The sequence below is a fragment of the Phacochoerus africanus genome, chromosome 15 (assembly GCF_016906955.1).
Source record: "Phacochoerus africanus isolate WHEZ1 chromosome 15, ROS_Pafr_v1, whole genome shotgun sequence".
Lineage (NCBI taxonomy): Eukaryota > Metazoa > Chordata > Mammalia > Artiodactyla > Suidae > Phacochoerus > Phacochoerus africanus.
In genome coordinates this window covers 117,919,586-117,945,701 of record NC_062558.1, presented here as the reverse complement: position 1 = coordinate 117,945,701, position 26,116 = coordinate 117,919,586, and the positions used below count along the sequence as shown (strand labels likewise).

General features: G+C 41.4%; 1 protein-coding gene across 3 annotated transcripts in view; it reads left to right on the top strand.

The window, feature by feature from the left end:
• Positions 1-26,116, top strand: part of SORCS1 (sortilin related VPS10 domain containing receptor 1) — a 333,563-nt gene that overhangs the window by 221,160 nt on the left and 86,287 nt on the right. For all 3 annotated transcript variants that reach the window (XM_047761867.1, XM_047761868.1, XM_047761869.1), the window contains 7 exons: positions 7,146-7,292; positions 15,110-15,212; positions 15,478-15,554; positions 18,026-18,117; positions 19,394-19,501; positions 21,029-21,146; positions 22,876-23,006. In XM_047761867.1, the coding sequence (XP_047617823.1) occupies positions 7,146-7,292; positions 15,110-15,212; positions 15,478-15,554; positions 18,026-18,117; positions 19,394-19,501; positions 21,029-21,146; positions 22,876-23,006 (776 nt within the window). The remainder of the gene's footprint in view (positions 1-7,145; positions 7,293-15,109; positions 15,213-15,477; positions 15,555-18,025; positions 18,118-19,393; positions 19,502-21,028; positions 21,147-22,875; positions 23,007-26,116) is intronic.

Below are 26,116 nucleotides of genomic sequence, written 5' to 3'. Positions count from 1 at the left end.
GATAATTTGTGGGATATCATTATGTGCCAGGCACCTTATAAAGAACCTTTCCTAATTATTCAGTCTATATTCAGTTTATGACACAGATTTTAATCACTTCCATGTATAAGTAAATGGAGGCAGATAGAATGAAATCGTTTTTACAGATCGCAGAGCTAGGAAGTACCAGAATTAGGATGAAACTATTGCATATCCCTGGGAAAGATCAGTATATATATTTTCTTTTTTGGGGGGACGTTGCCACACCCTCAGCATATGGGGTCAAATCAGAGCTACGGCTGCCAGCCTGTGCCTCAGCCATAGCAATGCAGGATCTGAGACACGTAGTGACCTACACCGTTGCTCATGGCAATGCCAGATCACCAACCCACTGAGCGAGGCCAGGGATCAAACCTGAATCCTCATGGATACTAGTTGGCTAGCTTCCTCTGTGTCACAACAGAACCCCTATTCAGGCTTATATTTGATTGCGCTGAGTAATAACGCTAAGGTAGAAGCCTAGTAAAGAGCAGAATAAATATCAGACTTTATCAAGCAATGAGAGAAAAGAGACAAGAAGAAGAAAATGATCTGGGGAAAGCCAACAGAAACATAATCAGTAGAGGACCTATTCACCATCCCCTGAACCAAATCCCGAGCCTGCAGTTACAGGTAAATTCAAGCTGTCTTATCCTGGGGCTCCCAGTTTTGTCTAGTGGATGTTTTTGTTCAAGAAAATCCTAGAAACAAGTGTCCTAAAATCCTGTCATTCCTGAATAGCACAAATTCCCTGGTGGCACCATGTGGGATGAGTCACAGAAGAGAGCGTGTCTGATGGTAGCCAGAGCAAAAGAGATGTGATGTGTGTGTCTGAGACATGTGAGTCCTAGTGTGTTTGTCTGGTATGGGTGATGAGAGGTGTCTGACAGCTTTGGACAATACTGTCTCCTCTGGGAAGGGAATATTAATTAATGATGATGAAGAGCGCTTCAGTTTAATGGACAATGACAGTTCACCCCAGCCAGGCGGAAAGTGTTGTGTTGGGAATGAAGCCACCTGGGTGACAACTTCAGAATGCACAGAATGCATGCACTCACGAATGAGGCACAGTGGGCATCGTGAAAGACAGAACCAATGACCAGTCCATGTTCTGTTGCACACCTAGTGTCTTCTGTAGGTTTTGTTGTTGTTTTGGTTGTTTGTTTATTTTCTTTTTTTGCTTTTTAGGACCTCACCCACGGCAAATGGAAGTTCCCAGGCTAGGGGTCAAATCAGAGCTGCAGCCGCTGGCCTGTACCACAGCCATAGCAATGTGGATCCGAGCCACTTCTGCAACTTACACCACAGCTCACAGCAATGCCGGATCCTTAGCCCACTGCGCAAGGCCAGGGACTGAACTCATGTCCTCATGCATATTAGTCGGGTTTGTTACCACTGACCCACAGGAGGAACTTCATAGTTTCTGTATGTTATGAGTACATTTTCTTTAAAAAAGAAAGCTTCATGGTTCTGATAATGATAATGTAGCTTACCGCCCCTTACAATGCAGCCTAAGAGGTAGGGAAGGAAAATGCTCTTCCATCCAGGACATATTTATTACAGCACATAGAATGGACCACCTAATTATTTAAGACGACTTTCTCCCTGGGTAGGCAAGTGCTGACTGACGAAAGCAACAAGGAGGGAAAGAACACTTAGACTTTCTTGGCAGTGGTTTCCCTGATGGCCGAGGCACCCTTGGCCCTTGCTGAGTATGATCTCTCCTGGCTGAGATCCTCTCTTTAGAACAGATTTCCTCCTGTTTCCAAAGCCCCAAGAAATCATGGTTACGGATAGGTTCTCTTTCTTGCCATAGTTGTTGATTCATCTTTTTTTTAATTCTCTTCAGATTTTGACACTTCAGGTTTGTAATTAAAGTCTGAGGCAGAGGGGGTGGGAGGAGTCAGCCTGATCAGTACCAGAGACAGAAATAAGTGAAAACTCCTGTGCAAGGCAGGGTCTTCCCGAAGTAGCCTCCATGTGGAACCTCTGAAAGATTGGGACAGGAGAGCTCCCTCTAGGGGTGGATAGTTAAAAAAAACAAGGGAAGTATCTGGGGTTCTTTCTTTAAATCACCAAAGAAACCCAACTCTCAGCACCTAGCATATCCTAACACACAGAATAAAAAAGAAAAAAGAAAAAAGTCATCTGTTGAGTGAATGTGTAATTACTTAGACATTCCAGGTGCCATATTCCCAGTGCTTAGAAGAATGCATGACATGTGACAAAGGTTCAAAAAGTATTAATTGAACAATTATTGAGTGCATGTACTGAAGAGTAAGTAAAAGGTAGCCTCCTGTAAGTATATTATCCAGACGTGATATTTTGTTCAAGATACTCTAGAATGAGGGAGAAATTTGAAGAAATAGCACTGCCAAAGTGCTTGGACTCTGAGTTAGACTAATGTGGAGTCTAGTCCTAAGATTCTATCAGGAATGACCTCAGGCAGATGACTGACCACATTCAGACTTTGGTTCTTGCATGTATGAGATACGAATGCAGTGAGTCTACCTAGAATGCACTGAGAGATTGATGTGCTAACATTGCAAAGCCATTCCTGTAGTGCCTGACATTTCTTATGGACTCAATAAGTTGGGGGCACTGTTATTGTTGTTCTGTATCTTCTAAGGCAGAATTCTTACTACCTGTATTATTACAAACAAAATAGGACTTCTTGTACAAAGTGACTTTTTTTTTTTTTTTTTTTGCTTTTTAGGGCCTCACCTGCAGCATATGGAGGTTTCCAGGCTAGGGATCTAATTGGAGCCACAGCTGCTGGCCTGCACCACAGCCACAGCAACACCATATATGAGCCACGTCTGTGACCTACACCACAGCTCGTGGCAATGCCAGATCCTTAACCCACTGAGCAAGGCCAGGGATCAAACCTGAAACCTCATGGTTTCTAGTCAGATTTGTTTCTGCTGTGCCATGACAGGAACTCTTTTTTTTTTTTCCCTAAGTGACTTTTCAATTGTTAATTTTAATGAAGGAACAGGGTGGCTTGAATGATAATCCAAAAGTTATACTGGAGTGAGAGACCGTGGTGTGAGGAAGGACAGAAGATGCTATAGAATTAACATGTGGTAAGGAATATAAGGAGTCCCAGGTAAGTTTCTAGGAAGACGGATGCCCTTGAGAAGTTGTTTAGAGCCGAGATGTATATATCATGTATGTGAGAAACACATTGGAGGACAGGGATGAAGAGTTGGGGAAATTCAGAATGAAAAAGAGGTCCTGGTTTCTGGATAAAGTCTCAGTGAGCTGGGCCTTGAAGATGGATAAGTCGAGACCTGTAAGATGCTACCAAGAGAAGTGAGGGAGCGCCTACGTGATCAAAGAAAGTAAGAGGAGGGAAGGTAACACATTGAGGTTATTATCTTTGGGCATGGCCAGAGTTCTGATACGCTTTGTTTTGGGTTGAAATTTGAGCTATAACACTTCAGATTTAAAAATCTAATCAGGGGAGTTACCATCATGGCTCTGTGGTAATGAACTCAACTAGTATCCATGAGGACATGACTGATCCCTGACCTCACTCAGTGGGTTAAGAATCCTGCATTGCCATAACCTGCAGCTTAGGTCACAGTTGTGGCTTGGATTCTCCATGGCTGTGGCTGTGGCATAGGCCAGCAGTTGCAGCTCTGATTTGACCGCTAGCCTGGAAACTTCCATGTGCCACAGATGTGGCCCTAAAAAGGAGAAAAAAAAAAAAAAAAACTAATCAAATGGTATTTTGGCTTCTTTTTTAAAGAAAAAGAAAGACTTACTAATTACCTTGAAGATTCTGGCATCAAATTCCCCCCATATGAGAGGGAAAGAAGGAAAAGTGGCTTCTCAATACCCTTGGCATCTTTGTGCAGGATTCAGAAAGTAGAAAAGGTAACAACAGGTCTTTCCTTGAAGGAAGACAAACTCCCAGTGGTGAGATGTAACACCCCACTAGGAATAGTGTCCTCAGAACCCTGTGTCTGTGTGAAGGCATGACTTCCAGTGGTCTGGAATACTGGTTTCCCAACCTTTCCCACCACAGCCTCACCCCAGTCCCCAAACAGGCACAGACGATGGATGCAGAGAGGATTGTCTGGTTACGAAAACATGTCTCCTCATCCTCAGCTGAAGCCCAGACCTTACACACACACACCCACATTAATACACATGCACATACATGTTCACAGAAATGCACCCATCAGCACACCAGTTCACACACATTCCACCTTTTGGGCAATAGTACTGTTTCTTTGATATCCAAAGTCCTGTAGGAAGAGGGTAGTGGTTCTAAGAACTATATGATGAAATCTCAAAAAGAGCCATAGAGGAAGGTACCTCATGCAAAGGGGTGCATGGAGACACACAGAAAGGTGGGCTTCTCAGGCTCAGGGCAAAAGGAACAACGAACAGTGCAAAAACCTAAGAGCAGGCAGGAGTGCCCATCCGTGCAGATCAGACCACAAAGGCCAAAGATAAATAAATAAGAAGACCCGGGATTTTCACAGATTAAATGCCTTGGCTGCAAGAGAAAAAGAAGCAGACCCTCTCCAGCTTCATTCGCACATTCCCTCCGCTTTCTTTGCCAAGTTTTTATTCCTCAAGATAAACCTGAAGGCCAGGCTGCCAGAGATGAATTACAAAGCACAGGCCTTTCTACTCAAGTGGCCTTTGGTAATGTCAGGCCATGGGGGGCCAATAAGGTCACTGAATCTGCAAATCAAATGAACCAGCTTCTAAACAGGCATAACCCTGTTCTGACCCTGGGTCAAAGGAGGGAGAGGGCAGGGAGGGAAATGGGCAAGGGAACGACCAGGACAGGTGATATTTTTCTCCCTTCTCTACGGATTGTAAGCGTCTGGCCTGCTGCATGGTTAAGACAGTGCTGTTTCTCATGGCTGAGTCTGCTCTGGAGGGAAGACAGGTATGGCTGTGAGAAAATTCTGATTTATGAAATTTAATTTTTTATTAGAGTATAGTTGATTTACAGAGTTTTCTCAATTTCTGCTGTACAGCATAGTGACCCAGTCAATACCTATACATTCGTTCATATACTGTATAGTCATACCTGTATATTCCTTTTCTCATATTATCTTCCATCATGGTCTATCCCAAGAGACTGGATGTAGCTCTGTGTGTTATACAGTCAGACCCCATTGCTTACCCATTCTAAATGTAATTTAATCTTTAAGGAATTGGCAGTTTAGTCATAGAACTATGTAACAGCTTCTCCAACATATGCAAAACCAACATGGGGTTCCCTGGTGGGTGTTCCTTAGGGAGCTGGTATAGTGAATAACTAAATATTATTTTTAATTAACATAGTATTGTTGGGGGGTAGAGTACTCCTGGAAATTATGTCCTCACATTCATCAAGGATCTACAATGTATAAGAAAGTATGCTGTCTATTGCTGCTGACCCCAAATGAGATTGATTTCCCAAGTAGTTTCAAAGTATTCCTCCCAGCGACTCATTTATACACCATTTATTTGCTTAACAAACTTATTGTTCCAAAAGAGTTGGCCCACCTCTAAATGTTGCCAGATGCTAAATCAGCAGGTACAAACTAGTGAGGTTTGACTATGTCGAAAGCAAAGGCACAACATGCGTATTCTATCGATTGAAACCCAACCTCTTTGAATTGACAAATTCAGAGTGTATTTGTTGAGAAAAATGTTGGGAGTCAAACAGATATAGGTCTGAACCTCAACTCCCTGGATTAAGCAATTCAATTTTGTTTATACCTCACTCTCGTCATCCATAGAATCATGATAATAACTTTTATGCTGTTTATAGTGAACTTTGGCCGTTTTGTACATAAAGTATTAGTAACAGTGGTTCAGATTGGCAAGAAGTAATACTACTGTTTCATTCTTCTGCTTAAAATTATAATATAAGGGGCCTAAGTTATGTTAAATGGGTTCAAATATGCTTGATAGCTTACTTGCTTACTCTCCTGTCTGTGTGCCACAAAGCTGCTTAATCTAACTTTCTGTTATCTCATCTTCAAAGGAGGCTGAGGGTAACTATATCGCTTAGTGTTTTTTCTTGGTTGGTTGGTTGTTTTTGGTGAGCATTAAATGAGATGACCTTTGCATAGTGTTGAAATGTCTTAGTCAACACATTTCAGACCTTTCTCTCCCTGCCTTCATCTTTTCCGGATTGTCATAATTGCAAACAGATTCAAATATGTATGAATTGGTTTCATAAGTTCTAAAACACATGAAAAATGTGACACACAATTAATGATGTGTTACTACACAGCTTTGGCAACTTATCAATTGTTACCTCGTCCCTAACATATAGAAGAGAGAAGGCAATCTTATTTTCAGAACCAAATAATTAATAAGGACTATTTATAGTGAGAACAATAGTGTCATAGAAATGGCTGAGGGATTGCTTGAAAGTTTAGTAAAACTACTACTTCTTCAAGTTCAAAAGCCGTTCTCTTTTGTTCAGTATACTTTGGTAGCTTAATAGAGAGATCTTTTACAGAAAAAAAAAAAGTAATAGTAAGTGGATCATGAGCTTTAACGGAGCTCTTTCTATTGCCCAAGACTATAGACTGCACAGTGATTTAGTCACTAAAGATAAGGGGCTGTGAACCCACAGAGCTCTGGGTCAAAATTTCTGGTCCACTACCTACTGTCTATATGACCTTCAGCAGTGTGACATTGGGCAAGTCAGTTTACTTGAGTGAGCCTTAGTATCCTCATTTGCACAATAGAATAAGTGATACTTACCCAAAAGTACTCTTACAAGGATTAAATTAGATATCATATTTAAGATCCTGGGTGCTACGCCTAAAATAAAAGTATATCCCCCATTTATTTATCATTTGCCAAGCACAAAACCAATGGCATCAGAGTTTATCTCTAGGCAACTGCAAGGTACTACTAGCCTACCTTAGGGAAATAAGACACCTCTATCAAACTTGGATTAGGATCCCCCCACCATAGGGGCATGGGTCTATTTCATTCTGTCCTACAACCCAGAGAGTCATTATACACCTTTCCCATCTTTCCTCCAAGACAATTGCTCACAGCTGGATTTTTTTTTTTTGTATTTTTTTTTTAAGTACAACAAATATATTTCTTCTCAAATGGATGTACTTTTCAGCCATGTCAATTTTTCCCAGGTAGCAGGGATAAAGGGAATGTTCTTGGCTAACAAGAAGATTGACAACCAAGTGAAGACTTTCATCACGTACAACAAAGGCAGAGACTGGCGTTTGCTGCAGGCACCAGACACGGACCTCAGGGGGGACCCTGTGCACTGCTTGCTGGTGAGTCTTCATATTGGGGTGAAATGCCCCCACACACTGAGGGCTGGAGGAGGAGGTTAAACACGCAGATGAACGTGGTTCCATGGCTTCTTGCTCAACTGATGATCAGAAGGATTCAGGGAAGGTCCTGAAGGCAGTGTGTAGAAGAGCCACAGATCTGCCTTTTGTGATGGACCAAAGCAATAAGAAAACATGAGTAAGTTTCTTGCTCACTTCCAAAGATGTTCAGTTGCTGCCCCATTTCTGATGAAGACCTCAAATTGTAGTGTAAGGGAAAAAATGATAGTATCCATCTATGGTGAGGAAATGGACCCTTACTTTCCCATGAGTGATCTGTTGTGAAGCTAGTGATACAGAAACGCAGCTGTAGAATTGATAAATGGAATTATGTAGATTTACTTTCCAGATGAGATGTTGATTCATATTTTCAGAGGAATTTATGCCTCAAAGGTGATTTAAATCCTTTATACTCTTTATAAGTTTGTTTTTGTTTGTTTGTTTGTTTGTTTTTAGGGCTGCAGCCAAGGCATATGGAGGTTCCCAGGCTAGAGGTTGAATCAGAGCTATAGCCGCTGGCCTACACCACAGCAACACAGATCCTCAACCCAGTGAGTGAAGCCAGGGATTGAACCTGCATCCTCATGGATGCTAGTCAGATTCATTTCCACTGAGCCATGACAGGAACTCCCCCTTTATACTCTTTATAATATGTTCCATTCATTTGTGTCATTGTAGAAAGCTGTTGTTGGCAAACTGTGGCCTGTGGGGCAAATCTGGCCCACCACTTGTTTTTTAAATAAAGTTTCATTGGAACATACTCATGCTTATTCATTTATATATTGCTGATTGCTGCTTTTGCTCTATAGTGGCAAGAACTGAGTGGTCATGACAGGAACCGTATAGTCCTTCAAGCCTAAGATGTTTGTTATATGGCCCTTAACAACAAAAGTTTGTTGATCCTTGCTTTGAAGTTTGGCTTTTTAAAAATTACCAGATGAATTTATTTATATATCTGGTTATATGATGGTATCCAAGAGAGGAATCAAAAATGGTTTCTGCCTTCAAGGTGCTTATTGTCTACTTGGGAGGGAATACATCAATGAGTGAATGATTACAAGGTCACACCTCACTCCTTTTAATAGTTTTGTTGCCTGCCCTGTACTTGACATCTGAATAGACACTGAGTGAATGAAGATGGAGGGGAGGAAGAGATTGATTGTAAAGCAAAGTATCATTAAATGCTAATGTCTAGAAAACAGTTCCAAAGTTTTATTTCATTTCATAAAATGAAAAGATTAGTCTGTATAGCGGAGGAGAGACCTCATAGTTTAAGTAAGAAGGGCTTGATACTCATCAGTATTGATACCCATCATACAGCCCCAACTTGAGTATTACCCATACTCCGTGCCCTTCCTCTGGTCCCATGAATTTTGAGTAGTCACTTTGCAGGTTCATCTCCTACAGCTGTAGACAGGTCACCCTCCTAGATGAGAAGATGCCAGCATCCATAGCTTGACCTTATTGGTTGCAGAGGATATCATGGTTGTCACCATGCATCAGGGAAGCAGTCTGAAATTCAGCTTCCCACTCACCTTCTATGCTTATTATTGGCAACTTCTGGGGGGTGGGAGGGGAGTAGGGGGCAGTGGGAAGCCAGTTGTTACAGTAAGGGCACAACGCCTGTTACAGAGTAAGTAAGTGTAACAGTTAGTTATTGAATGCCTACTCTATGCAAGACATGCTTCAATAGCATTTTAAAAACAACCCCCCCCCCCGCCCCTGGCTTCCTTGCTCAGCTCTTCCAAGTTGGAACAACGTGATATTTAGCCAAAGATGCCCAGCAGGTACTGTGCCTTCATGTGATCCTCCATCCCAGCATGCTTTTTGGTGATTGAATGTTCATGAGAGAGAATTAATTGTATCACATGAAGAGGCTTTCCTGGGTGCTCTGGCATCATAAATGGGCCATTAGAAATGCCTCTTAAATGAAGCACTTAGCACCCTGATCAATCCCCAGCTCAGTGTTAGGAAGTTTTACTGCTGTGCCTCCAAACTCTAAATGCAGTATCAGCATCTCCCTATCTCCACTGTGACCATCCTAACACAAGCCATCATCCTTCCTCCTTCCTCTACCTGCCAGTCTCTTCTCCACATAGCAGCCAATGCAACCTTTTTTTTTTTTTAAATCCAACTTTATTGAGTTGAAACATGAATACATAAATTTACCCATTTTAAGAGTACAGTGATAAATCTTGACAAATGTGTAGACTCATATAACCACTTTGCACAGTCAGGATTGAATCTTTTCATCACCCTAAAAAATTGCTCTGTGCCTCTTTGCAATCAATATTCACCCCCCCACCCTTGGCCCCAGACAACCGCTAATCTGTTTTATTTCATGAGAAATTAGATTGTTCTTTTCTAAAATTTTATGTAAATTGAATCAACTTGAGCTTTAAAAATTCAGAGCATGTCCTTCCTTTATTTAAACCTTTTAATGACTTTCTAATTCAGGTGGAATGAAGTCCAAATACTTAACCATGGCCCACAAGATCCCATATGGTCTGGCCCCTGTCCTGCCTAGTCTCAACTCTTCCTTCCTTACTCATAGGTCACAGTTGGGGAGCAGGGCACACCTTTCTATACCATTAGCGCACTCTGCTCATTTATGTTTCATGTTCTACATTTGCCATCGTATGTCTTAAAATACCCTCCTTCTAACTTGGCTTTATCTTGGCATTCAGATCCTTGCTTGATCACCTTAATTTCAGAAAGCTTCCTTGAGCATTCTCTGAAGTTTCACTTGGCCCAGCATTTTATATTCATGAACTTTCTTACCCTCTGAAGCCAGCCTGTGCATTTATTGGGTTTTGGTCCAGCTTTCTCTGCTGCAAGTGAGCTCCATGAGTGCAGGGGCCGTGGCTCTCTTTTTGGTCACTCCAGAGAATCAGCTCAACAGTCACACTTGATGCATGGTAGGGGCTCACCACACAAGTTGTTGAGGGTGCTGTGTTTGTTTGAAGCTGTCACACCACAGTCATATGTGTGAGTTTCCTATTTGGACCTTAATAGAAACCTTTCCTTGCCATTGATAGTCACATGGAAGGATTTGTCATAGCATCCACCTCCTGAAGCTCAAGGCACAAGTTGACCCCAAATTGCAAAATCAGTAGGTTCATCAAGGTTGAGCAAAGATGAATTAATGAGATACCAATGTGTGGTACCCAAGAATCCTTTGGCCTTTCTCCCTCATGAACCCTGTTGTTTAATGTAGTCTAATCTGAGCTTTAGAAAACAGGCAGCAGGCTGAGAAGGGGAAAATGACAAAAGGAAGAAGAAACCAAAATAATTTTATAAAAATCTGCCAAAGGAAGAAAATAGGAAACAAAACCCAGACTGTGAAAACCTTCTGTAGGTTTGGGAGCTGGTAGCAGAAAGGAGATAAAAAGTGATTTTAGGTTGTGAATACTTGGAAAGTGACAGTGTCACTGAAAGCACAGCCTAGTGATTAGAAAAGAGATTTTTCCAGCAGAGCTGTTACAAATGTGGAACAAGTTCAGAATTGCAGCCCCAAATGGAATGTTCCTGGTAAAATGTATTCTCTAGAAATAAGACATCCAAGGTAATTTGGGGCTGTATTTTTAGGACTTTTAGACTGATTGCCTGGAGGGTTCAGCTGGGATTTCTTTCCTCTGAAGACTGCGTCTAAGACAATTAGATGGGGTGTTGTAGGTCATGGTCCACCTGCCTCCAAAACCTTAGAATCGGGCTCCCAAGAGGTAGGATGTGAGCTGAGCCTGTGACAAATCCTTGGGCCCCTAGGGAAAGCATAGTGTTTCATGGAGAGAGGTCGTGACTTCTTTATGGTTTCACTTGGCAGTTTTCTACTAGAGCTAAAGCGTCCAGCTACCCCAGGAGGCGCTTGACTCTGCTTCCTACTCCTTTGTATAGGCTGTTACTCTCCTTGTTCTGCTGAATTGAAGCAGGATTGAATGCCCCACACCCAGCCAGCTGTCTGGGGTACAATCCCCTGGGCCTCTCTCTTCTTTGCCACTGACTCTTTGAAAAATCAAGTGGATTCCATGTTCCAAATCAGTGTCAGAAACTGCACAAATATGTGTGTAGGGGGTGGACACTTTTGGGGAATTTACCTGCTGCCTTACTGTTTATGAAAGCTCTGAGCTGGCTTTTCAGTACAGTATTCAGGTTAGGAGCCATAAGGATGAAGGTACCATGAAGAGGAGATGTAAAGGCTGTTAATTCCGAGGTTAGGGGGAAAGAGAAAGTGAAATGAGAAGCTGATTGACTTAAATAATCAGTTTTTTGGTTTTTATTTTTGGTTCTTTTGTTTGTTTGTTTTTTATAGCTGCACCAGCAGCATATGGAAGTTCCTGTGTAAGGAACTGAATCCAAGCCACAGTTGTGATACAGCTGTGGCAACTCTGGTTCCTTTAACCCACTGTGGTGGGCCAGCCAGGGATTAAACCCACACCTCCCCAGTGACTGGAGCCACTGCAGTCTGATTCTTAACCCACTGCACCACAGTTTTTTTAAATTGATTTGTTTCATTTTGGGGGACTGCCTTGTATCATTTGTTATTTCTCCACGGGCTACCCTGCAGTGCTAGGACGATAATATCTAGTTCATGGATCAGTTGAATTTAGCAGGCACTTACCTAACACTTGCAATGGCCAAATGATTTTGTTGGTTAAAGTGAGAAAAAAAAAAAAAAGAATAAGGCAAAAGAAGGTAACTGGAGCATAGAGGTTCATGATGGACCTGAGGAATTTGTGTTCTCCCTGAATTCGAATACAAAACTTTGTCTGTGCTTGACTTTATGCACTTTTTCTTGAAAAGAGTCTTCAATTTACATCAGATTCTCAAACTCTGTACCTGACTCTGAAAAAAAAAAAAAAGAATACAGACCTAGCTGTTTCTAGTATTAGCCAACTGATGATATTCCATGCCTTGTGACTATGTATGAGTAAGGACAAGGGGCAGCTTACAAACAGAGATGCTGGTCCAACCATTCTCTGTAGGTTAGCTGCTAGATCATCATGGTTTCACTGAACAGGCCTGCATTTTCTTAATACAGAGGGGAATAGAGAAATATCTATGAGATAAGCTGTACTTTGACTCTATTGGCAGTAATTCTGGAAAGATGTTTAGATATTCAGTACATGTCTGCTAATGGAAGAAAGGAAGGCAGGGAGAGAAAAGTGGACAGAGTGCCCTCTGCCTGGGCAAAATGTGCATTATGAGAACTAGAGAGCCTTGTCTTGTGTTTTTCATGAGTTTGCAATGGCTTGATAGTCATTTTAACAAACCTACCTAATAATCTTTGGTGATTTAACTTTGATAAATGTCCAGAACCGTTCAAGTAGAAAAGCTTAAGTTAAAAAAGTGAAGGTGAATCACTTAACATTGTTTTTCTGCAAACATTGATGTGGACGGTATAACTTCCCTGACAAAAATGGAAGAAGGGAAAAGAAAAGCCACAGAATATTTTCCTTGTACCAGTTGGGGGCAATCCAGTACTACAAATATGAGAGTGGAGAAAAAAAGTGCACAAAAAAGATCATTTCTGATGTTGCTGCAACTGCATGAGGTGGTGTCGTTTCTTCTCAAATTAATTTAGCTCCAGCCTCTGAAAGTCATAGCAGCAGACTAGTGCTGAGATGGCCGATGGAAAATGCCCTCTTTCTTTTGTAATAGCAAGTGCCCTATATCAAATAATTCTTGGGTCAGGTGGCAACTTAGCTTCTCAGTCTTCCAGACTGCAGGGTTATGGAGCATGTGGCGCATGGCTGGCTCATGATTCCAAACCGAGTACTCACTTGACCAGAGGTGTCCTGCTATGTTGGGTGGTGCAACCCCCCCCCCCACTAAGCCCATATGCCTAAGTATAATCCCCAAGGAATAATCACTTTTTAAAATGCCATGGAGATCTTCACATTATTCTGATGATGTGGTTACATATAAGCCCATGTACTTCTGGCATTGTTCTGAGTAAAACAGTAAAGTAAGGTCTTTCATGTCCTAACTTGAAAGCTTTATATTTCAAGTGTTTATTGACTGCCTTTTTTAGATGCTATGCGAGGTTTTACAGAGGATGCAAAGTAGTACTTAATGTTTTCTCTTTATTTGTAGCATGTGTCTCTTAGAGGGATAAAACTGTGCATGCCTTGGACAGATAATCCAGGACTCTGCTTGGTAATTATAAATCAGGGAAGGTCCTGATAGGCTGCAGTGGTCAGGAAAATTTTCATGGAAAAACAGTTTGACACCTCTGTGTTATCCTGTGTCCACATCTGCCTAAGTTTTGTGCAGCACTGCTCTGGGACCCTAAAACAGAAAACAATACTCCCTCTGGTTTTCCTCTTGGACAAAAGGATGCCCTATTTTGGGGTCTGACTCTTTCTTCTTATAGGGTGGCCTTCCTTATTCTTATGGAGCATTATAGAGTAAAAAAGTTTCCTTTTTTGAAAGCTTCACATGAAATTTTCATGCAAAACAAATAGTTTATTACAATCATCATTCCTTGAGAGTTTACTCTCTGTCTTGGCAGTGAGGCAAAGACCCTCTGTTATGATCCAGTGTTCTATTTCACCAGCCTTTTGGCTACTTTTATTCCTGAGTTTCATTTTTAGTTTGTCGTCTACTCTGTCCCATATAAATGTAATCATTGTATCTCCTTAGCTTTCTGAATATCTGCTGGCTGAGACAGAGCAGAATGAAAGTAATAACAGAGACGCATTGGTGATTCTAAAAACTCAAGTCGATAAGATTAGAAAATAATCTTCCTAAGAGATGAAAAGAGATGTGGATTCAGACACAAACTTTTAGTTTTTGACTACTCAGTATAAGAATTATCTTTAAATAAAATTTGTATGAGATTTATTATCTTGTTTGTGAAAACTATGGATGTCTTAATCTGAGAACTTGTTCGAGGTATTGACATACAAAAAGGTCCCTTAAATTTAAATTGTTATTAATAGTGCATTTTGTTTACAAGAATGATTTTTATGTTGAATAACACTGAGTCTGATAAGACCTTGACACAGACCCTATGCCAGTTATCTGGTGGATGTTAGGACAGTTTCACATTTCATGCAGCTTGTCTGTGGAACTGAGACCAAGATTTCAAACGGCTAAGAGACACTAAGTGATTTCATCAAAGCCTAGCCAAACTTTTCTTCCTATGTCATATCCCATTTCTCCTCCTTGATGGTACCTGACTACCTACTGTATTACAGTTCAACTCTTCCACTTCTTTTCTTTGTTATTGATGGTACTCAGACTGAAAATATCCTTTATCCTCTTGACTACCTCATCTGTGGTTCATATCTACTCACCTTTGCCTTGGCTACCATTTTCTCCTTGAAACTCCCCCAATCCAAAGTTTGTAGTGGTCTAGTTATCCTCCAGAATTTCATATTTTGTCTGTACTGATCCCATGTCTGTTAAAATATTCTCTTAATAGTAATAAAAAGATCTTAAAATATATATACTCAATAGTGGCAGAAACCAAAATTAGTGAATATAACTGTTTCATAGGCTATACCACATGTTTTGTAAATACACTACTAAAGTGTTTGTTGAATGGCCAAATAGTGATTATAGCAGTAGATTAAACTTCAATTGCAGGTGCTCTCTTTTTCACAGACTTGGCAGTTGTCTTATACTTAGTGGATAGCAGATGTATGTGGAATGAAAGATGGATGAATGGTGGGTTCATGGATGGATGCTCTGAATCTGAGCTTTAAGTGACCATTTAGATTATGTGCATTTATGACCCTCATTTCTCCTCTTCTCAGCCCTACTGCTCACTACACCTTCACCTTAAGGTCTCTGAAAATCCCTACACCTCAGGGATCATTGCCAGCCGAGACACAGCTCCCAGCATCATAGTGGCTTCAGGTAAGAAGCTTGCCTGGTTTGCTTGCTACTGTAAAGTGCGTTATTTTAAGAAGCTAGCTCTCTGTGCTTGGAACTTAATGAGCAAGCTAAAAATATTTTTGAAAGACGCCAAAACCATTGACCCTGAGGCAAGTATGCTGCAAAACCCTGCTCAGATATAACATCCGCAGTCTAAATCCATCTCAGGCAAGGCACACTGCCAGCATAGCCCATCATTAGCTTTTGCAGAAAGTTCCCTTCACTGATGGTTATGTGTTCTCTCCAGGTAACATAGGCTCTGAGTTGTCAGACAGCGACATCAGCATGTTTGTCTCTTCAGATGCAGGGAACACTTGGAGGCAGGTAAGAAAGTATCCTGGGTCAAGTTACTGAAGTTAAAAGAATCTAAAAATTGGTTCACTTCTGGGAACTTACTCAGCCACACATAAATCCTCAAGTTTGCCAACGGGTTTATTTTCCTTTTTGTTTTATGAAAGTCTTTTTAAAAAGTCTTGAGTTTAGTAAAATAGTTACAAAATTTGGTTTCTGTTTGATAAAAATGTTCTCAGAGCCTATATGTAAGAAATTTTATAAGTGTCAGTGAAACCAAATTAGATGTGACTGAATTTTTCCCATGAAAGAAAACTAGAATTCTCGGGAATTTATTATGGAGGGAACCTGGAAGGGAGATTATCTACTCAACACTGGGTTGCCTTCATAAATTCCCCTTGCCTTGAAGTCAGAACAGAGAGGAATGCGATGATATAGAAATAGCCATTACCCAGGTGGTGTCAGAGATGTTTCAAGCTCATGTGCAAAAGACAAAGTGATAACCATCAGGGTGCATATGTTAGGGAAAGTCAAATGGAATGACTTTAAACCAATGTGTTTAGCTTAAATGCTTCCTCTTTCTTCTGAATGAAAATTATGTAATCATAGCTTATAAAACAGACACTTAATGAGGTTTAGCAATCATAACAAGATATGTGCCTGATGCCTAGTTGTTGCACTTCAATAAATATGTTTTAATAAGCCACTGACATTTAATTATCATACAATAACTAACACCATAAATTGAAATCTAACACACAGGTAATCACACTGCAATGAGAACTCTCTGCTTTAAATTTTATATAGAGATGTTCATGTTATGATCTAGCTACCATTTCCTAGCTTCATAGATCTGCACTGCAATTCCCATGTTTTGAGAAGAGTGGGGCAAGAAAGAAACTTGCTTAAGAAGTCTCTGGTCTTTTGGTCTAGGAGGTACGCAGGATATTAAGCTTCCTATGAAGAAGAGAATGAGATCCAAGGTCTTATTTTTTTTTTTTTTCTTTCTAACATCCCAAACAAAGCCAAGAAGGGATAAATTAGGAATTTGGAATTAACACATACACATTACTATATATAAAATAAGTAACTAACAGGGACTTACTGTATAGCACAGGGAACTCTACTCAATATTCCATAATAACCCGTAAGGGAAGTGAATCTGAAAAGAAATGGCTATGTATATCTATATATCTATATATCTATACACACACACACATGATATTGGATATATATATCCATTCTTCTTCAGATTCGTTTCCCATGTAGTGTGTGTGTATGTGTGTGTGTGTGTGTGTGTGTGTGTATACACTCATGATTCTCCTTGTTGTACACCCAAAACTAACACAACATTGTAAATCAACTATACTCCAATAAAATTTTTGAAAAAAGAAGAAAGCTAAGAAATCTCTGCTATACTCCTGGGATACTCTTGGGTATAAGAGGTAAAGAAAGGGGGAAAATTATGCCTATAGTGTAACCGCAGACAAGCCGATACTAACAGTGTAATTGTGAGAAAACAGCCCACATCTCATACAGAGAGGACTTAGAAGTTGTTTTCATCCTGTTTCCTTTTGACCTCCAATTCGTCTCTTTATATTTTGAGAAAGACCCACTGGCACTTGTACCCAAGTGATGATCCCATTTTGATCAGAACTACTTTATAGCTTGTTAGAGAATCTCTGAGTTGAACAAGTACATCTGCCCTCATAATACTGGAAAACTTTGAAATAATTACATCTGTAATGGATGCTGTAATGCTGCAAGTCCCATCAGCATCAGTTACCATCTAATGGTAACTGATGTGGCAATTCACCCTTATTTCTACACCTTAGTTTTCTCATCTGGAAAAATGAGAATATTGCAATAAAGTCTCCCTAAGGTTTCTTCAGTCTAAAGATGCTACCCAATATGACAGTTACCCGATATTCCAACATCTTCTTAAATGAGAATCAATAGACTTACCACCAAAAAATGGGAAAACAAATATAAATGCATAATTTTAATTATTTAAATTTATTTTGTGGAACACCTAAAATAATAATAACAACAATTATTATTATTATTTGTCTTTTTAGGGCTGCACCTGTGGCATATGGAGTTTCCCAGGCTAGGGGTCAAATTGGAGCTGTAGCCACTGGCCTGCGCCACAGCCACAGCATCACGAGATCCGAACTGTATCTGCCATCTGCACCACAGCTTACGGCAATGCCAGATCCTTAACCCACTGAGCGAGGCCAAGGATTGAACCTGTATCCTCACGGATACTAGTCAGATTTGTTTCTGCTGAGCCATGACAGGAACTCCCTAAAGGTATTTTATGTAACTCCCATGGTACTTGTAGCCAGCCTTGGGAAGCATTGTTCATAACTGTGTCTTCTCAAAGATTTGGGGGAACCCAGTTCTATTATGGAGAGAGTTCTGCTGTGGAAGACTAGTTCTCTGAATCCTGGGTACGTGTGGATGTGGGTGTGTGTCCCTGGGTATGTGTTTTCCTTTTCCAGATCTTTGAAGAAGAGCACAGCGTTTTGTATCTGGATCAAGGTGGAGTCCTGGTCGCCATGAAGCACACATCTCTCCCAATTCGACATCTCTGGTAAAGGCATCTGTTGCGCATGGGTCATGTACCTGATGGTTCCACACAGCTAAGACCAATCTGAGTTAGGCTATCAGTCTGTGACTGTGCTTATAGAAAATTGTCGAGGTCTGCTAGAATATAACTTATTCCTTTGTTTTACTAAAACAAGAAGGAGGAAGAAAAGAGAGAGAGGGAGGGAAGAAGAGAGAGGCAGCTTGGTTCTGCCCCTTAGAGAGGAATTGTGTTATGGTTTTCATATGTGGCAGAACCCTCTCCCCGCCCAGCACCCCTAATACCTTATTCTTTCAGTATATTTGTGAGTAGAATAATGCATCAAGGATAATCTCTGAATAGCTTATCTTTTTGCAACCACTTGTCTCAGGTAACATCTCCTGGAGTTTAGTATTTGCATTCACTATGTGCATTCTACACAGGGATCAGCAGTTCATGACCCTTCTACTCCAGTCCCATTTCTCCTGACCCTACTTCCTCAGCTTCCTTTTGGAGAGGTGATATTCTCAAAGTCTTCCTGTAGGTCTTCCATAGGCTGACATGCAAGGCCTAACATGCAGAGGGATGTCAACAGACTCGATCATCTTTGTTTTTGAACACGGCTCTCTCCACATGCGAGCTTATTCAAAGTCAGAAGCTTGATTTTCCCTCCTCTGATGATGACTTTGGGGACCAATGGAAAAGCTGCAGAATAAGAGAACCAGAGGCTTAGCTTGGGGAAGGGCAGAGCAAAGGAAATGTCCTTTGCGGCCATCAGGGGTGCAAGTCCTCTCTTACTTTCTAGAGTCTGTTCTTCTACACCCTTTCACTCAGTTGAGTCAACCAGGATTTACAACAATGTAAGAAAAATACCACTGAGGGTTTGATCATATAGAGGTGGCTGGTTCCAGTCCGTCTCAGTGGGTCTCATAAGGCCATTGCTCTTGGAATCACCTGTAAGCTTTGCTGCTTGATTGCAGTGAGGTTTTGGAGAGGCTCACATTGAAACCTGAGATCTAATAAAACATCCAAAATTTAAAAAAATTCTATCAAAGGCTTATTATAATTCCTGTTTCATGCAGTTCTCCCCTTACTGCTGCTGTAATACATCTGGGTCCTAAATCACTTGGCTAACTGCCTCTATCTTCTGATGTAATTAAGAACCCATAGTCATAGAAGAGGCACACTTTGACAATGCCCCAAATACTTCTAAAATGTATCCTGTCCTGGTAATAGTATCTTTTCATGGAAAGGATTTTCTTTTGAGAGCTGATGACTGTTATTTTTTTTTTCCTGTCATTAGGTTGAGTTTTGATGAAGGGAGGTCTTGGAGCAAATACAGTTTCACATCTATTCCACTTTTTGTGGATGGGGTTCTGGGTGAGCCTGGGGAAGAAACTCTAATCATGACGTAAGTGGAAAACTGCCTTGTCCTCTAGTTTTGACATAAATCCAGAAACATGCTGTTTTTAGTTAAACCTATTCAACTTGCTACGGTCAGGTTTGAAGTTGCTAGCAAAGGCAGTACCTCTGATTTCATGATTCCCCAGCAAAGAGGAAAGAAGAATGTGGTTATCCATTTTCTTGTCTCTTTACTCGCTATTAGGAGACCCACACTGAGGGCTGGCAGCAAAATGGTACAGGCGATTTCTTCCTATACTGAATGAGTGTAGGGAAATGAGATGTGATTATTTCAATAGAAAATAAAGCTATCAACTTAAAACTTTAATAATAAACACGCTTGATATACAGAAAATTACAGTTATATAGGAATGATTTCACTTTCAGGCAGAACACAGAGCTTGATCAAAACGCTGCAAAGGACGTTATTTTTCCCTGGCTCTTTACCTAACCCAATTGTGAGGCATATTAGGGAAACCGTGAGAACAGTCTGTTCTTATAAAATTGCATTTACAGCTCATTCTTGTCTGGAAAGTGATGATCATTAATTTGTGAAAGACTTGATTAATGGCTTGCCTGCCTATGGGTTTTAAAACGTGAGCTTTGAATGTGAAATCTGAAATGGATTTTTTTCCTTCTCCTGGAAAATCAGACATAGAAAACAGAGAGGGGAAGGTTTTAAAGGGGTTGATCCTATAGCAACAAAAATTTTTAAATCAAAATGAATAGTTGGTATCTTTTTCTAATATTTTCTCCCCTACCCCCCTGCTTTTTTTTTTTTTTTTGTAATACAGTGGAAAAGATCAACAGAAATTTAATATGCCTAATAGCTACCTTTTTGCTTATGGTAAACATAGTTTGATTAAAATGTTATTGTATAGTTTGTCTTTATTCAATTTTTATATTTGCAAAACACAGATGAAAAAAAAGCTGCCTGAAAAGGCTACTTTGTGGCTTTTATTCACATCTTCAATAGGTGATTCAAATGCCTCATTAAATAGCTGAGTCTCCCTGAGTAAGGAGGGGAGAATGAGCACGGTAGGAAATAGTTATGACTCCTCAGGCTTGCTGCCCACTTTCCCTCGGGACTGATGGGAAAGTGAAATAGGGTGGAAACCATGGGAACCGTGTGCATTACCAAGAGAACCTAGGAGTATAATCTCGTACTGCATAGAAGGTGGCATTTGTGATTGTTTTCTCCATCTTTTCCTTTCAATCATTCTTGTACAATATATAGAAGTGGGCTTTTAAGTCAGACACCCTGGGTTCTGACTCTATCAGTTCTTAGTGATTTGACTTTGTTTTTTTTGCATGTTAACAAAACTCTTTGAGCCTCAAGTTACCAGAATGCGAAGTGGAGTCAATAACAGCAACCCTCCTCAGAAATGTGTTTAGGGCATCAAATGATATGACCGATGTCAAGGGCTTATTAGCCTTGTGCTAAGCTCATAGCACACACTCAGCACATGGGAGCTGTGGTCATAACCATTGGCATTGCTATTATTGTGATTATTTTTTATCATCATGAACTCTGCAGAGTGTTTGGACACTTTAGCCACCGCTCTGAATGGCAGCTGGTCAAAGTGGACTATAAGTCTATTTTCGATAGGCGATGTGCCGAGGAGGACTACAGACCCTGGCAGCTGCACAGCCAGGTAGGAGGAGGGGGCTAGGTTGAGTCCTGGGTGGGGAGCATGAAGAGTATTGGGAAGAAAGCTAGTCATTAAAGTGTCAGAATTGGGGTTCTCTGAGCAAAAATGTCCACTTAGGACTTTCTTACGTGTTTTGTGTTCTATAGCAGTGAATAAACTCAACATTTATGGCTTGTTGTGAAGTAATTTCTGTTTTTATTGTGCTACGATATAATGAGATAAAATTCAAATGTGCTTGGCTTAGACTTACAACTTAAGATGAAATAGCAGCTCAGCACAGAGATCCAAATGTAATTTATCTGAGCATGTTATCTGGTTGCAGGGTGGGGGCAGGGGTGAGGAAAGCTCTTCAGTTTTATCTAGCAATGCAAAGGGAAATATAAAATAACAAAATTAAGCTGGCGAGTGGTGCCAGTCAAATGCCTCCTCTCCACAGCTGTGATTCCCTAGGGTTAGGTAGCAGTTCTTATCTCCTTCCAAGGTACTGGTGTTATAAGTACGCAAAATTAGGAGTTTCCATCGTGGCTCTGGAAGGCTAGGAACCCAACTAGTGACCACGAGGGTGTGGGTTCAATCCCTGGCTTCACTCAGTGGGTTAAGGATCTGGTGTTGCTGCAAGCTGCAGATGCGGCTCAGATCCTGAGTTGCTATGTCTGTGGCATAGGGCTGGTAGCTGCAACTCCAATTCGACCCCTAGCCTGGGAACTTCCATATGCCACAGGTGTGGCCCTAAAAATAAGGATGTGGGATTATTAATAGGAAAATTTCCTTCATCCAGGCCCCTCTCCAACTCAGCTTATGTCAGCATGCATGGCTGAAAGCCTCTCTCCTTTGATTTCCTGAGGTAGAAGTCACTCTGCTGGTCTCTCAAAGGACATGACAGAGTCCTCTGCTGCAGAGCCGTCACCACATCCCGGCAGTGACACATCCTATACCCTAAACCTAAACTAAGTGACATACTTACATGTGGAATGTGTCATGCAGCTGGTTCCAGTGAGTCTGTTCAAGAAAGGCAGTGTAGCGTGGCTTAGACAAAGCTCTGTTCTAGTCCCTGAGATACACAGAGGGAGCTGAGTTTGACCATGGGAACTGCATCGGCTAGAATCATCTTCTCTACCTGGAGGCTCAACAGTAAAATTACTGCCGATTGACATTGCTGGTATTTCCCCCTTTGGAGTGCACAGGCATTATGATATTCAGTGTTTTTATGTCTTTTGTGGAAAGACACAGAATTTAGTTCTCTTGCTTGTCTGGTGGATGTATATAAAATCCGTGCTGTAAAGTTGAGTGGATAGAGAGTAAATCGGGGCAACATGGGCCATTGTATTTCTTAGCAATACTCTTTTTTTCCCCCATATGCTTGTAAAAGATCAAATGCAGAAAGATCGAAGTTAATTACTGAGATTTGTTGCCAATAGCCTGTTATAGGCTCTCTTAGTTATCTGTGTATTCCTCATAGCACTGTACCTAGCACCTTGGCAGGTAAAGCCTTGCAGAATACATAGAGAATTTTTTGACACACCCTCAAGCCTTCTTAGGATGACCTTTATCTATAATAGGGCTATTAATAGGGCTCTAGACATCAAAAAAGGAAATACTTGTTAGCACAAAGCAGACTATGTGAGTCCAGGTTACACTAAGGTTTGAGAACATATCTCCAAACTGTCCTGATGTGGAGTAGAGAAAGTCCAAGCCATGTACTTGACTGTGTGAGGTTCTTGTGTCCTTACAGGGGGAAGCGTGCATCATGGGAGCAAAAAGGATATATAAGAAGAGAAAATCGGAGCGGAAATGTATGCAAGGAAAATACGCAGGAGCTATGGAGTCAGAGCCCTGCGTCTGCACAGAGGCCGATTTTGACTGGTGAGCTTGTGCGCTTCTCCCATGGAGTCATCCGTTATAGCAAACTAGCGTGGACCTTAGTGAAAGCTGAGATTTGAACTTCTAGTAACATGCATAGATCCAAGTGGCAGGCCTCATCTTCCTGTGAGCTTACCGCTTGGGGTCATCATGGCTTCCTAGCTGTGTGCATGCGTATAAGGAAGAACCAGGGGTTTCTTTAGGCTTAAGGAAGATTCAGAAGATGGCTGGTAGTTATCTTCACATATTTAACAGATCTCTGCACAAAAAGAAAGACCAGATACACCCTGAGTTTCTTCAGACAGCAACACTGAGAATAATAAGTGAACTTTTCAGGGAGCAAATGTATTTGTGTTTAAGATGAAAACCTTTCTAGAATCTAGGGTATAAAAGATTCCCCTGGTAGTGGGACAATGGTCATGTAAGGTAGTCTACCTGGAGACTTTCTTTCTTTTCTTTTTTTTTTTTTGTCTTTTTGTCTTTTCCAGGGCTGCTCCTGTGGCACATGGAGGTTCCCAGGCTAGGGGTCCAGTTGGAGCTGTAGCCACTCGCCTACACCAGAGACACAGCAACTTGGGATCTGAGCTGCGTCTGCAACCTGCACCACAGCTTACAGCAACGCTGGATCCTTAACCCACTGAGCAAGGCCAGGGATCGAACCCGCAATCTCATGGTTCCTAGTCAGATTCGTTAACCACTGAGCCACAACGGGAACTCCTACCTGGAGACGTTCAATCAGTGGTTAGCTGTTGTTTATGAGAGCCTTGAAAGACTCCTCTGAATTCAATTCAAAGATGGAGTCCATGGCTTTGCCATCCTTGGCTTTGTGAACCCAGTGGTAAGGCCGCCTTCTTCCTTTACCACAATTAAGCTAGTGTAAGCTGGAAAAGTAGTCAGAGGGCCACAGTGTTCTTTCTGGAGCATGGGTTAAGCAGAAAGCTAGTTTTGGGGCCAGTGATGGCCTTGCTTTGTTCTAGTTTCGACATTCAGATGAGCTTGAAACATGGTTGAGGGTGAGTAGGTGGTAACTCCCTTGATCGCATCCATCTCAGTTTCTGTTTCTTTTTTCCTCCTTCTTTTTAAAAATGTGTTTATATATTTTGGGTTTAGAGAAAGCAACTGCTCCATATATATATATATCGGTGTTAAATAAATTAAACTTGACCAGCATAAGAACCAAAGCCATTCATTTAACAATAGGATTAGCTGTGTGGCCATCATAGGTCATATATCTGGTCATCAAAATATCAGTGATTGGACTGATATACTGTGTATATACACATCTCTTATCTTAGAAAAAGGATGTCATCTCTCATGGAGGCCTTGAGGAGCATTCTCTAAATAAATAGTACTGGGCAGGCCTGGCAAATTGGCTGCCAGCACTCAGACTGATCACCCAAAGCTGTTCCTCTCCTGTTGGTAGAGAAGGCAAGCCAAGAGCCAGTACTGTGTTTAGCTGGGCTCAGCCAGAGGCCAAACAGAGCTTCAGTTACAGGGAGCCTCACAGGAATTCTGCAGAGGCCTCCCCAGCCCTGACTTCCTTTTCAGTCTGTGCAACGTTGTTAAAATCATAAAGATATTTTATCCCTGTCCTACCTTTTAGGATTAACATCCTGAAACACATTCACAGGGAAAATGTCCACGGAGTGTTTGTCGTTCATCACATCCCTCTTTCTGAAGCCTGACTGCGTCTCTTTTATTCTATTTAAGGAGAGTTTGTAAGGGGAGCCTAACTTTTTGTCTTAGTGAATTAACTTCAGCCTTACCAAACAGTCATTCTTGGGCAGAGGGCAAATATCCTTTCTCATAAAAACCAGTCCCGGAGTTCCCATCGTGGTGCAGCAGAAAGGAATCCGACTACGAACCACGAGGTTGTGGGTTCGATCCCTGGCCTCGCTCAGTGGATTAAGGATCTGGCATTGCCATGAGCTGTGGTGTAGGTCCCAGACATGGCTCGGATCTGGTGTCGCTAAAGCTGTAGCGTAGGCCAGCAGAAACAGCTCCGATTAGAACCCTAGCCTGGGAGCCTCCATATGTTTAGGGTGTGGCCCTAAAAAGACAAAAGACCAAAAAAAAAAAAAAAAGCCAGTCCCAATTCCCTTAATTTTTCTGAAAACATCTGTTCCTGTTCCTTTGGGAATCTTTTCTACAGGGTCCCAACATAAGCCAGTCATTTGTTGTCGGCCTTACCATGTATTGTTTTTCTGTTCAATTCTAAGCTAGTTGAGTGTGAAGAGAACTCGGGCTAAAGGAAAGAGATTAAGTTTCTCCCTTCCTTCATCTCTCACTCCCCTTAGGCTTGGCCCAATTCTTGCATTCCTTTGTGATTGCAATCTGCTGCTCATCCCACTAACTAAAATGTCATCAGAGGAGTGGGAAGTGCATCATGAATGAGGTCACTGTAAGGTTATCTGGTCAAATGGGATTTTTGAAACTGCATGATTTCTGAAAATATTTTGGAAGGCTCACCATGACCTCGTTGATTTCTCACAGTAGCTAGAGCTTAGGTAATTCCAACTGACTGTTGCATCACAAAAGGTGATTGTCATTGAGTGTTCTGTCTTGGCTTGGCTCTCCCCTGGACAGACTCCCCTATCCCCGCACAACCCAGATGACCTTGACAGTTATTCTCCAGCATTTGTAAAGTAACTTCCAGACATGAACATTGGGCACCCTGTAGGCAGCATTTCTGAAGTCTTCCTACCCATGCTGTCTTGAGCTGGCATCAAATCCAGCTGGTATGTGCATAATTCTGAGTGCCAGCTGCCTGGTGACAGGGTCCTTAGCAAGCTGAGTTCTTCTCTCCCAGCCTTCATGCGCCAGCATCTCACCTCCATGACACAGATGGGCCAATTCATACTAATGCTTGCTGAGTGCTGCCAGCAATTTGTCTGTGCATGTGGAGGTGCAATTTGTTGCCATCTTTGCACCCGAGTTTATCTTTCAGACGCCAAGAATATCAGGCCATTCAGAGGCTCCTGGAGGCAAGGGAAAAGTCTTTGACTGTTTTCAAACTAGAGAGATGATTTAAAGCAGTTTTTCCCAATTGGCAGTGTTAACTGAGGAGAGCAGAGCTTTTCTTTGGGGGAATGCTAGCAACACTCCTGAAGGAC